General features: G+C 33.0%; 1 protein-coding gene across 6 annotated transcripts in view; it reads left to right on the plus strand.

Moving 5' to 3' along the window:
* trio (trio Rho guanine nucleotide exchange factor) overlaps positions 1–14,599 on the plus strand; it is a 668,772-nt gene that overhangs the window by 225,989 nt on the left and 428,184 nt on the right. For all 6 annotated transcript variants that reach the window (XM_072529242.1, XM_072529243.1, XM_072529237.1 and 3 more), the window contains 4 exons: positions 1,824–2,182; positions 4,466–4,676; positions 9,018–9,221; positions 13,249–13,717. In XM_072529242.1, the coding sequence (XP_072385343.1) occupies positions 1,824–2,182; positions 4,466–4,676; positions 9,018–9,221; positions 13,249–13,717 (1,243 nt within the window). The remainder of the gene's footprint in view (positions 1–1,823; positions 2,183–4,465; positions 4,677–9,017; positions 9,222–13,248; positions 13,718–14,599) is intronic.

Raw genomic sequence — 14,599 nt, forward strand, 5'->3', positions numbered from 1 at the left:
AAAGCAGGTTAATTCACAATGGGCAAATTCTACTACATATAAAATTAAAAAAGACAAAAACACTGAGACAAGGGTATATAGGAGCCAAATAAGAGTAAAAGATAATGTTGAAGCCGTAGAAAGCTTGTATATCGTGGAGTCGAATTAAATACAGAGAAAAAAGAGGAAGCAAAAGTTCAAACATAATAATAAAGGATAACAAATTAAATCTCTCACTGACTCACGTGTTCCGTTTCAAAATCATATGGGAACTACTAATGATACTCGGAAACTAATACATTTAATGGTATGGAGCCTTGGGTTAAAGTAACACATGCTTCGCTATTCACTGTTTAACTTATTGCTATGTCCTAATTAGCCAGCAGACGAGAGTGTTTGGTATCCCACTGTAGGTAGCCTTCTTCTCTGTGACTCCTTCATATCCAAGAATCCACAGTAATTTAACATAATCACTGTTTCATTTGCATTGCCAATTTTACAAGAAAATACAGTCTATTATTTGGCCGTTATAATTAAAATAACTGCCTCGTCTTTTCTCTACGTAACGTCTTTTCTCTACGTAAAGAGTGTTTTTCAAGGGTGAACTGTAGATGCATGTCGGAGTAAAAGGTTATTCCTAAAGTCGTTCAGTAGCCTCCGATAAGAGGCTTTGAATTTGCGGTTCATCTAATTCGCTATCGAAGAGAGGTCTCCCGACTTCGTGTTACTATATATATATATATATATATATATATATATATATATATATATATATATATATATATATATATATATATTATATATATATGTGTGTGTGTGTGTGTGTGTGTGTGTGTGTGTATTCCGAGAGGTTTCCGCGGTTAGTACAATTAAATTTAGAACTAAGATTAATTGCGCCGAGCTTTGGACATCCTCTTCGATGTCTTCTTCTGGGCTTCCGAGGTCTCAGTCTCCTACTAGATATGTTACTTTCCCAAAATTAGATTTTGTTGTTCTCCTCCTATACATATGTATTCTGATTTTTTAATATTTACTTCTAAGCCCTATTTCTGATATTTCTAAATAAGTTTCCGTGTCACATATTTCAAATCTTCATAGTCCTGACCAAGACTCTTTGGTCGACTGCAAAGCATAGTGTGTACAATGTGGTGTCGTTTAGACGGATTCCCATACCACTACATTTCCTTTTCCACGTCTTCAGCGCTTACTCCAAGTAGATCCTAAACACAGTCGTGGACAGACAGCATCCTCGTTTAAGTCCTTTATCAATCACAAACCCTTTGGATATCTCTTGGTCTATCATTATTTTACTCGTGTTGTTTTTATAGAGTTTTTGCACTGCCTTGATTAAAGTTACATTGATGTTTGTTTTTTATAAAGCTTCCCAGTTTAATCATCTAATCTATGCCACCTAATAATGGCAATTGCTTCCGTTTGAACACAATTGGTGTGGTTATCAACATCATTAATAGAACATTATTCAATACTATTTTACAAATTTCACCATTGTCTCACTCTTTGAGACATATTTGCATCAATATAGAGCTCCGTTAAAAAAAATCGTTTGACAGGAACTCGTACATCGAACTTGTACATTTATTCAGAAATATCTAGCTACTGTTTTTTCCCTTAGTGAAATCAGCTGTTAAGTTTTGTATTGCTCCATGTATAAGATGTGCAAGAAGTTATTTTAATTTATGTAGTTTTGATGGTGATGTAAAATATACTTTGTTTACAGAGTATAGACAGATTACCTCCGAGTAACGAGTATTGTTAGTGTTACTTTCTTATGAAATGCATTTATCTTTTGATTTAAATATATTATTCAATTAACTTATTTTTAGGAGAGATGAAGATTGGTGCGCCACGGGCCAAGGAAACGTTGACAAAGCCACCGCTATATCACAACTGATCAACAAACACCAGGAACAGAAAGAAGCCTTTCTGAAGGCTTGTACTTTAGCTCGAAGGACGGCCGAAACATTTTTAAAATATACCACTCGAAGTCTACAGTTTTATAATTACTCGAATACTAGCGGAAACCACGAAGCTAGAGTTAAGGGAATATTGGAGAAGTTGCTGAATCAGGAGAATAAGGTGCTAGAGCATTGGACTCAAAGGAAAAAGAAGTTGGACCAGTGTCAACAGTTTGTTCTGTTTGAAAGATCTGCCAAACAAGCCATAGAATGGATCCATGAGACAGGTAAGGTTTTATTATTTGCGTTATTTAATTCACATAATCAATTATTATGTTACACTATGACGTATCATTATAGCGTTATGGTAGTAAAACAAAGTACACTTTTATAATAAACATTCCTCAGTTTATTTATATACGGATTTTAAATCTAATTTGGTATTTTACTTATATATTTCAGATAGATTATAAGACTATTATTTTATTGTCTTTTTCCTATCTTTCACAGAAGTCAGTTTTGACACCAAAATCTTAGTTTCTTAGAAAGCATTAAAAAATAGAAAGAGGCTGGAAATATTTCGTAAAAATAGACTAACTAGCCTTAAAAGCCAAATATTTTAACGTATAAACATCTACCACGGTTAGCCTAATGGAAGATGGTAAATGCTCTGATCGTTGACAGCACGGTTACACAAAACACAATACTAAGGTCCGGGCTTCAGTCTGGTAGAGGTGTCTTGGTCGGGGTTCGACACAGCTATACTACAAGTGGTGCTTTCTTTGTAATAATCATCTCAGTTTAGAACTAAGACAAAGAATGGTTAAGTGCTATATTTAGTCTGTAATTTTCTATGGAGTAGAAGTGTGGACACTAAAAGTATCAAGTATGAACAGAATTGGAGCATTAGAAATGTTGATTTCCTAAACGGATGCGCTGAAGCTTAGAGAGCAAGAAAAACTAATGAGAAAGTACTACGGACGGTCAACAAAGATATAGAATTATTAAAGACTGTTAAGCACCGGAAAATGTCTTATTTAGGACATATAGTGAGGGGAAATCGATATAGAATACTACAACTGATCGTTAACGGTCCGTAGAGATGTAGGAAGAAAACAGGTTTCTTTGTTCAAAACTTCGGATAATTCTGATATAGCATGTGAAGAAGAAGACATACTAGTTTCAATTGGCGGTGAGAGGAAAGGGATCTTGACAGTTAGACTTACTTGGCGTCAGTGTTGGAAGCAGGTTAGCGCTTTTAAAGCTGAAAGTGTTATAATGCCCTCGGTTGATATCAAATTCTTATCAGTCTTTATATTTTGTTGGTTGTTTGTTGTAATAATGTTGATTATAGATGATGTGTTTCGGACTTACTTCTTCTTTTAGAATCGGTAAGCAGATCTTGCTGCATTTTATTGCTGATCCTACTAAACAATTTGCTTCATTTAGTAAGATGAAGGTGGCTCCATAAATTTCCTCTTTTTACTCAGTTTATTTTCCGATTTTTTCAAAACTATTGATGCAGCTTTCCATTGGACTCTATATTCATTGTTCCAAGCATGTTTGCATATCTGAAATTTATTAAATTTGTTTTTAATGTAAGATTCATGATTATTTACCTTAAGTTGAAGTTTCATTCAAATAAAAATGGTCACCTTCGCGAGATATTTTGTAAATGCAGTTCTTTGATGTTCCTTGTGCATTTTTTGATTTTGTTTTGAATCTCAGTGGTTGTTTTAAATGTTGTCGTGATACTCTATTTACGTTGTTGTCACATAAGTGGCAATGAATATTTTTTTTATTAGAAGAGATTTTAACAAGTTTTTTCTTTCAAAAAGGCGTTTTTGCTGGAGCAATCTCGTTTTAATACATTGGATGGAGATTCAAATATATGTTGGTGTGTTGATTTTCTCTATACTTCGGTTACGTATCCTGTATTATCATTTGTTGTAATTAATACAGCCAGAAATAATAGTGAGTTATTGTTTTGCTTTGATGTTGATCAGAACCACAAATATGATAATGGATACAGCTCTCCAAGAAAAAGCCAGCCATTTATTCTAGGTAACTTATCATCAAAATTTTAAGAATAAGTTTTTAAATTTTAAATAAATTTAATTTTAAGAATGGTCTTAAGATTTAACGAAAATAAACATTAACATCTGAATTAGTTTTTGTTTAAATTAAAAACCAATTATTTACTTTTTTGTGATAAATTTATTTTTAAGAATAGTCTTAAGATTTAACGAAAATAAACATTGACATCTAAATTAGTTTTTGTTTAAATTAAAAACCAATTATTTACTTTTTTGTGATAATTTTTATTATAACAAATACTATTGTTCTGCTTAGTATCCGGCAATCCATAATATTAATCTGAATCACACACGCAAAGCATTAAATAAACACCCAATTTTCGGATTTCCTAAATGATACTTTTAATTATTGATGTTTCTGCTTTTTTTACGTTTATTAATTATTCATATCGGTTATGGGAAAACCGAACTTCATTATTGTTGTTATGATATGTATGTATAAAATATTAAATAGTTTTGTTTTAACATTTATAGGTGAATGTTATCTAACGACGCATGCAACGAATCTAGGCAACAATATCGAAGAAACTGAAAGTTTACTACGTGAACACAACGAATTTAAAGGAACTGCCAAAGAAACCCGAGAAAGAGTGAAACTGCTCATTCAGCTTGCCGATAGTCTCGTTGAAAAAGGACATGCGCATGCTTGCTCCATCAAACAATGGGTTGAAGCTGTCGATAACAGGTAGTTAACATAATTTTTATATCTAAATATTAAGTTCCGTTATTACTCTTTGGATCTATCTATAGGATTCTACATTTGTGGCGGGAATATTATAACACCAACTAAATCTTACGTCAGTTAGTTTTAAAATATATTACTTTAATTTATTACCTTAAAGTGATTAAGCTATAGCAGGCGATTATTGGTCAGTTTAGAGTAATGTTTTTGGTTAGTTTTTAGAAATTGACTCTACAGGGTGATCAACTTGACAAACTCCGTTATCTCTGTTATTATGGAAAATACTAAAAAAAGTTGTTTACAGAAATAAGCGGTAGCTGCAAATTTCTCATTTTAAAATTAGTGACAAATATACAGGGTATTCCATTACACTATACCGTTTTTTTAATGAAACATCCTGTATCTTATTTTAAATTTAAAATCTGTTCCACTTCCTAGTTACAATAATATAAATTTGTTTTATGTTGTACAGCGTATCTAAAAAGTTATAACTAAATTTGAATAAAAATCGTAACAAGTTCTATGCCCTGTATAATAGAAAAGTGGTAAAAAAGCAACGGCCTACTGTAACTATAATTTCTAAATTATAGGCCAAATTCATAAAAATATTTGATTTTCCTAATACTCCTTAAATTATATACAGGGTAAATGAAAACACAAATTTAGTATTTGGTCAGGATTTTTAAATGCATCACTGTATTTTATATCAGCACCATACACTAAAGTCAATGTAGTTTAATTTGTTATAAGTATTCACTACGCCTATTCTTAATAGTTTTTGATATATTTTAAATTGTAGTGGAAAAGAGGCATTTGATAAATTAGATTTATTATTTTTATTTACTTTACTATTTATAGACATCTTAAGCAACACACACACAAAATAAAAAAGTTAAATAAAGAGATTGGTATTTGGTAAATAGAGAGATTGTAGAAAGTGTTCGAAATAAGTTCTTATATCAATAACATCAAGGTTGTTACAGTATCCAGTTATGAAGATCCAGCGCAAATCCTTATTGTCGTACCGATTCGATCCGAGAGCATTTTTACATATTTATTCACGCTGTCAGTAGCGCAGCGGTAACTATTAGGCGCCGTTAATTATATAAAAAGCATAATCACGCCAATGTCCACCTCTTCGGATACAGTCGGCACCCGCCACATGCGCGAGGTTGGATCTTACTATGTGACGTTTACAGTATGAAGGTTGTGTGTTTCACAAATTGGCAATTTAGTTTTAAATTGTTTTGGCATTCTTGTAAATTTCATTTTTTTAGAACAGTAAACAGTGAATTTTGAAAGGGAAGAACTGATCTTCTTCTTCTTCAAGTGCTTTCTCCGCTACGGAGTTTGGCAATCATCATTGCTATTTGTATCTTTGAAGCTGTTGCTCTAAATAATTGGTTAGATGTGCACTGGAACTAGTCTCTTAAATTGCGCAGCCAAGATATACGTCGTCTCCCCACGCTTCGTTTGCCCTGAATCTTTCCTTGGTAGAACTGGTACACTGGTATTAATATTGGTCAATCTAATAAGAATTGTTTACTTGTAGCAAGAGTATATCATGAGCGATATACATATACAATCGTCGGCAACCAAATAGAGCATTTCAAAATGTAAATGATAGATGCAATCGCAATGGTTCATTGTTATACGCCGACGATATCTGCCTGTTAGAACAAAGGTTCGAAGATGTGGCTGATCAATTGGAAACACTTTCCACTGAAGCTAATAAAGTAGGTTTGAAAATCAATATTAGTAAATGAAAGAGAAGTAAATGAAAGAAACTACACGATATTTACTATCAACAACATGCAGATTGAAAATGTGGAAAACTTTACGTATCTCGGAAGTGTCATAACAGAAAGCGAAGGTAAAGAGGACGATATTCGTATGAGGATACGAAAAGCTCAACAAGCATTCAGCATGCTCAACCCTGTTTGGAGATCTGGCGAGTATACTACAAGGTCAAAGATCCGCAGATTACAGTCAAATGTCATGTCTGTTCTACTGTACGGATGTGAAACCTGGAGAGTGACAAAAACCCTTACAGATAAACTGCAGGTCTTTACTAATAAATGTCTACGACGAATTGTTCGTATTTTCTGGCCTAAGATCATCAGAAACGAAGATGTACTACACCTGACCGAACAAAAAAGGGTAGAACATCAAATAAAGTCCATAAAGTGGGGTTGGATTGGTCATACACTCAGAAAAAATAATTCCAGTATTGCAAAGATTGCCCTAGAGTGGAATCCCTAAGGAAGAAGAAAAAGAGGTCGCCCAGTACAAACTTGGAGAAGATTCATCATGGACGAGATAAGGGGTCAAGGAACGGATATATATATATATATATATATATATATATATATATATATATATATATATATATATATATATATATATATATGTATATATATATATATATATATATATATATATATATATATATATATATAAGAAAAAAGAAGTACTTGTGACTCGTTTGGAAAAAATATATAAATGTTTTGGATGGGTTGGAGTCAATAAAATTTTTATTGACTTCAACCCATCATCCAAAACATTTATATATATATATATATATATATATATATATATATATATATATATATATATATATATATATATATATATATATATATATATATCGTTCCGAGATAAAGCAACGTTTCTCAACAACGGATCGGTCAATTGGCATAATTTCCACTATTACTTCACAACAAATTACGAAGAGTCAGACTAGATGATACTTAGACGTTTGGGGTGGTATCTTAGGTAATTATGCAATAGACTGTTTTCGAGGAAATAGTAAACGGAGAGGTTTATTTGAACTTTTTACGATTTTTACATGACGCAGTTCCTTGTCATCATAACGCACTTCTCCAAGACGAAGTGAAGAGCAATTTCCTAACAGGTGGATAGGAATGGAAGGACCAATTCATAGACCAACTAGATCGCCAAAGTTGATTTATTTTTTTTGTGTGGTGCTTTAAGAAATTTATAAATAGTAAAGTAAAAAGTAAATAAAAATAAATTTAATTCATAAAGTACCCCTTTCTCCATTACAATTTAAAATATCTCCAAAATTATTAAATAAGGGCACAGAAAATATTAAGGACAAATTAAACTAAAGTCAATTGGACTGGACTCAACTAAGGCCAATATAAAATACGTACTGTACTTTAAAAACACAGACAGACAATACGAATAGACTGAGCGCTGCAATATAGCCCCGTTCCCCTAGTGTGACAGAGAAAAATGACGTAAAGCAGCCGTTGCTTCTATTTCTAATGATAATGGACAGAGTTTATCGACCACGTGACCTTTCCGTTGGTCACTTAGGTGATGTGGTCAATAAACCCGGCCCATTAGACAGAGATGCAGGGACTTTTGCGTCAGTTTTCGCTGTCGCACTGGGGGAACGGACCTGATATGCAGCGCTCAGTCTATTTTATTATATGACTATATGTTTAAAAATACTGAACAAATAATGAATTTGTGTTTTTACTTACCCTGTATAAGATTTTCAAAAGTCAAAGTTGATGTCACAGTGAAAATATTTACTTTCTACTCACAAGGATTACGAAATGAGCACGATACTGCTTCGGCAAACACTGATGCAGGAGACCGTGTCGAGGGATCTAATGAAAGCAACTAGTTAACAAGCTGCTTTCATTAGGTGCTCGTAGACACACCGTCTCAGGACCAGCGACTTCACGTGGAGTCATACGTCGCCATGTTACCAAATCCACTGGTAACTTTAACATCTTAGATTTTATCACAACATAATGTAAACCAAATTTATACCCAATTTATACCGGGGGTATACAAATGTATACCCACCTAGTGCACTGATGATGGAACATGGATTCCGAAAACGTTTTGTGATATAGCCCGATTGGGTCTTTTAAATTATATACCTTTTATAAAGGATTTTTAATAACATTTTTTTTTATTTCATCGTATAAACAGTCACACTTTTTTTGCTGTTTTGCTATCTTTAACGGGTTGACGATTTGTCTCGTATAATTCGTGCTATTCGATGCCTTCTGTTATTCCGTACCTATTTTCATACAATAATACCACACAATTATATAAAAACATATCTTTAAAACTCCATTTTATCCTAATCGCTTTAAGTACTACTTTTAATTGCTGAAGAATGTTCAACAATCTTTATTCATAATTATTTGATTCATTATTTTTAAAATTTAATTTTAACAACGAGCCACTACATTACAGAATGAACTTGACTTACGCTTTAATCTATGAATATTTAAAAGTCATTTGCAACGTTAATTTTTGTTTATCGCTTGCTAATCGCTTTCGTTAATACAATTTTAGATACAAAAACTTTAGTTCTCGAATGGAAAATTATCGACAACAGTTAGAAGAAACGCTAGGCATTCAAGAAGAAGAAAGCGAGAAAAAGGAGTTGTCTATCGATAGAAATTCGGATCCTAATTTGGAAGCCAAAGTCAAAGAAGCCGCTGCCAAAGACTTAAAAGAATTAAACGAGGAAAAGAGAAGATCTGCAAGGAGGAAAGAGTAAGTTTAATTTATACTATTAATACTCAATTGTTTTATGTACTGCTTTATAGTTATATAGGCAAATAACCCCTTATTTTATAAACTATTATACCGAATTACTTTCCTATGTTATCTCTAACAACTCTTATTTAATAATATACAACAATTTTAACCTAAAATTTATTAACCTAACCTAGAATTTAGAAAATTCTTAGACTATTGAATCTTTTGGCATATTATTTTTAATCAATAATGTTTCACAAAAATTCTCGGTGGATAATAATTTATGATAAAAAGAAATGAAGATGGGTGTAATGTAAGAAAGTACTCAGAAAATAAGAAACAAAAAGTAAGTAAGTATTTAATAATACGATCGTAATTAATACGATTGATATTATATATCTATTTCAAATATCTTCTTCCTAAAGTTCATGTTTTCCCATGATTTTATGAACTTATTTCACTTACTGCCTTTTCTGTAGTTGTCATTTGGGTACGTAAGTTATTTCTTTCTTGCATAGTTTATAATATATTCTGTAGACTTGCTGATATCCTTTTTGTTTTTGAGAAAGATTCTTGTAAGTCTTCCTTGAAATATTGATTTAATAATCATAGATACTATACGTCCTTGTTAATTGTTGACTATACCATACTTGTTTTAGTTGACCTTAGCCTACAAGCATGCCAACTTTGCTAGTTCAAATAGATAATTCTTTTTTGTGACCTCTTTTCTTTTATACAGTATACTCCCTCTATAACGAACACGGTTATTACGAGGTTTCGCTTATAACGAGATAGATTAGATGTCCCGTGAAATTTCTATTGAACTATAACCGTCTATAGCGAGGCAAATTTGGTTATAACGAGAGAAAATAAGATCCAAAAACGTGTTTTTACGTTTTTGGTCCGGTCGTGGCTATAAATAAATACCTTTTCAAACAGCCCCTCAATAAACTTAACTGCAGCCCGCAATAAACTTCTTTACAATGAATAAATACAAGTGTTTCACATCTTTAGAAAATATGATAGAATGATACTGGACCATTTAAAGCAGTTAAAAATGACAGAGTTCTTAAAATTGCAGAAGCAATAGTTTATGTTATCCTTGAAAATACGCTTTATATATTATGTAGTTGGAAAAAAATATAAGTACAGATTTTTTGTTTTAACGTATATCATTGATAATAAAAGCAAACAACTCTTTTATGTTTTAATATATTTCATTGGCAATAAAAGTAAATAACTTTTTTTCAAAAACACCATTCAAACAATATTTATTAGCATCTTATATTGCTCCGAATGGCTTCACTATAGGAAGTTAATGGTTTAGAAAACTACAGATTCATATGTATGCACAGTATTATTATTGTCTGATATAACGAGATCGGCTTATAACGAGGTAATTAGTCTGTCATTTCAGTTCTCGTTATAGAGGGAGTCTACTGTATTATCTTTTTCTAGATATATAATTTTATTTACATTGACATACCTGTATATATTGTTATATTTCTTTAGAATACTTTATTCGAACACCAATTTGTTTACAATAACTTAACACGATGACAACTATAAACTTCAAAATAATACTGTTATTAAACTGTCAACTTTCACCTCTTTCGAAAGTTGTACCTGTAGCACAGAATAATAAACAATAGGAATGCCCACTCCGCTGTTTTAAACGGAACCGGTGCAGTTCAGTTACATTTTATGTGGTGTGCATAGAAAAATTAATCCGGTTTAACTTATTTACGGCAACTATAGACATAATATGCACTATTTAATTCGTACTTTAAGTTGAAGAATCTATTAAATTATTTCAAATGTACTAAATTATTAATCTCTAAAAATTTAAATCACAGTTCTGTCGTAGCTTGTCACAAATTTCTCAATCCGAGTCTATGTTTCCGTTTAAAATATGGCGATCACGTGCGGACATACTTCAAAGGCGGCATCTGAGAGTAGGCATTCTGATTGTTATTTATTCTGTGCCTGTAACATGGATGTCGAGCCTGGCCTTGGTTTTATCCTTTTGAATCTTCAAACTTTTACGAGCAAATTCGTAAACTGTTTCCAATTTCCTCATTTCCAAGACTCATTTCTCTTCCGTTGATCATCATCCATTATCAATGATTCCATGTTCGGAACTTATACGGGCTAACAACAATAGAGGAATTAAAGTTTTGCAATATTTTTGATTATCAGGGACAAACATTGAAAGGTATTGACAAACAGTTCTATTATGTCTTCCAACCATTCTGTCTGATTACGGATGGAGAGACGCAGTGTAAGTTTTTTTAATGCCCAAAAAATTTCGTCCTTGATCATAATGTAACTCTAAAGGAACACCATGTCTTGGTACGACGTGTGTTATGAGTTCTTCTGCTACTGTAGTCGCTTCTTGATTAGGAAGGGGTGCAATTTCAGGCCATTTTGAAAAATAGTCCATTGCAACTATTAATTACTTATTTCCTCTCTCTGTCATCGGAAGTTGACCGAGAATATCTACTGTAAGTCGTACAAAAGGCACTCCGGAAAGATATTTTGCCATTTTACCACTTCTTGTTCTAGGGCCTTTTCTACCGTTACATAAATCGCATTTCTTACACCAATCTTCTACATCTCGGCGACAATTGATCCAATAAAATCTATCTCGAACTCTGACCAGTGCTCTTTTGGCACCAAAATCTCTTCCATGAAGGCTGATATGAAGTTCTGAAACACACTTTTAATGTGTGATTTTGGCAGTACTACTTGTTGAACTGTACGTACTCCATCGATATTTTCCCACTTCTGATATAATAGATCATTGGAAAGATACAGAGATTCCCATTGAACCCAGTCCGCATAAAGGGTGTTTTTTTCGAGGTATAGAAATGTAAGTTAGTAACACGTTTTTAACTGTTGGACAGCTGTCAAGTGATTTATGTTAAGTTTGGTTTGGCATTTCAGTATGTCGCTATTTGCGTCCATACGAAGCCATGTTAGAGTTGCTTCTCAAGACAGAAAAGATTTATTTTCACGTTCAGAGCGTCTGTGAATATCTGTTTTGATGATCCCTTTTAGGGTGAAATACGTATAAGCGGATATATAGACTATACGTGAAATCAAATCTTAACTGTCTTTTTCCTTTTTCCTTTTCCTTTTATTCCGGTATAATCTTTATGAGTACTAGAAACCAATTCGCTAAGGATTTTTGCTTAGTTAAGGAGATATGTTGCGGAATGCAATTTTAGATTCCCCCTGTCTCTAATAAAATCTTTATCAACATCTGTTTTGCCTTGCAATTCTTAGAAGGCACAGATTAAAGCAAAAATCTGAATTTGGCTTCGAAAATTAGTTTACGGATTTAGAGTAATTGTTTATGTAGGAAATATAGAAATAGCTGGTTAATTAATTAAAGTCGTAAACAATGAAATTGAATATATGATTGTGAATAAGCAAAACCATTGGCATAACTCATAAAGTATTATCAATTCAACAGAGACGTACTTACTATTTTTGAGATGTTGTAGTTGACAGGTAAGAGAACAGCGTCGAAAAACTCGGCCGAGTCGCGTCGCAATAAGAAAAAGAATGAAGAACGGCAGCCAGGGAGAAATCATATCTTCGACGCTTAACCGTAGATATGCTTGTCTCAACGTCTTGTTTAGTTCTGCCCTCTTCGTAGGACCAATCCCGCTTACCTAGAGATGGTGCGAGGAATATTTCGAGCATCGAGTACACCTTAATACATTAAAGCTGTCATCTCAAGCTTTATACAAAATTGCACATGCGTCCCCTTCTTAAGAAATGCTATAAATTAAATAAGAGTCTTAAGAAATTGATTTTTTTTTATAATGAGACAAGTGGTTCTCAGACTTGACAAACATACGAAGAAAGTCAATCTTAACGTGGGACTTCAAAGATATGAAACTTGCATTTTAACGAGGTCATATATGTTAAAAATATTAAGAATAATGAAACAAAATATCTACTAGTATAAAATATTTACTACTTTTCCAAACAATAATATTGTGATAAAATAACAAATATTTTAATGTTTCAGATTTATAATGGCCGAACTCCTACAAACAGAACGTACTTACGTCAAAGACTTAGAAACATGCATAACCTGCTTCCTACACGAAATGAGAAACTCACCAGCAGCAACAGCATCTTTTCTATCCAAAGAAAGCATTATTTTCGGTAATATGGAGGAGATCTACGAATTTCACAATTCTATATTCTTGAAAGAACTCGAAAAGTACGAAACAATGCCTGAAGATGTAGGCCATTGTTTTGTAACGTGGGCTCAGAAATTCGATATGTACGTCACTTATTGTAAAAATAAACCTGAAAGTAACAGTTTCTTAGTTCAATATGGCGGAGGATTCTTCGAAGAGTTGCAGAAAAAGCACAAATTAGAACATCCGATAGCTGCTTTTTTGATCAAACCTGTCCAGAGAATAACTAAGTATCAGTTACTATTGAAAGACCTGCAAAGTTGCTGTGAAGAAGGTCAAGGTGAAATCAAAGTAAGTAAAATTTATTTCTTCATATACCTGCATCTTCTTCTTCAATATTAGCCTCCTAAATTGTTTAAATTATGGCACTATCTTTTTCTTGGTCTGCCAATACTCCTTCGTCCACTTGGTGACTTATCTCGTGCTATCCGTACTATCCTATCCTCTTCCATTCTACTAATGTGTTCGTTCCACTCCTGTTTCCGTTTTGTCACCCATCCATTTATGTCTTCTATATTCCATGTTCTTCTTATGTTTTCGCTTCTCTCCCTATCCAACAGACTTTTCCCTGATATTCGTTGAAGTATTTTCATCTCTGTTGTTTCTAGTAGTCGTCTCGTTTTAGATGTGTCAGGTCTTGTATCCGCCGTGTATGTTAATATAGGTCTAATTGCTGCTTTATAGATTCTTGTTTTTGTGTCTTGTCTTAGGTTTTTGTTCTTCCAGATTGTGTCATTAAGAGATCCTTCAGCTTTACTGCTTACCTGTACCTGATTTAACAAATTTTGTGGTATTTAGTCAACCAAAATTACTGCCTTTAGTTTAAGTATCCAGTTCTGTCAAATTAAATCTTGTCCATCCAAAAAAGACTATGCTTTGCAGATATATGAGGGCGGATAAGTAGATGTGCTGTGTATTTTAGTGCAATACATTCACACTGAATATCTGGGTCAGCAGGTAATAGTCCCCATTACTTAAGTTGGTTCTACACTTTGAAACACCGACTGGCAAGCGATGAAGAGTTCTTCACATAGGATAGAGAAGGTTGTGAACCGGTGAGAGTTCTAAACAGGCGAGACTTCATTCTGGTAGGTCTTATAAATGGATTAATTTGGCAAGAGAGCTTTCCGTAATATGAATCTTTGTGCTGTGGGCTGTCGATCATGGAGTGAT

The sequence above is a fragment of the Diabrotica undecimpunctata genome, chromosome 4 (assembly GCF_040954645.1).
Source record: "Diabrotica undecimpunctata isolate CICGRU chromosome 4, icDiaUnde3, whole genome shotgun sequence".
In the NCBI taxonomy this organism is placed as follows: Eukaryota; Metazoa; Arthropoda; class Insecta; order Coleoptera; family Chrysomelidae; genus Diabrotica; species Diabrotica undecimpunctata.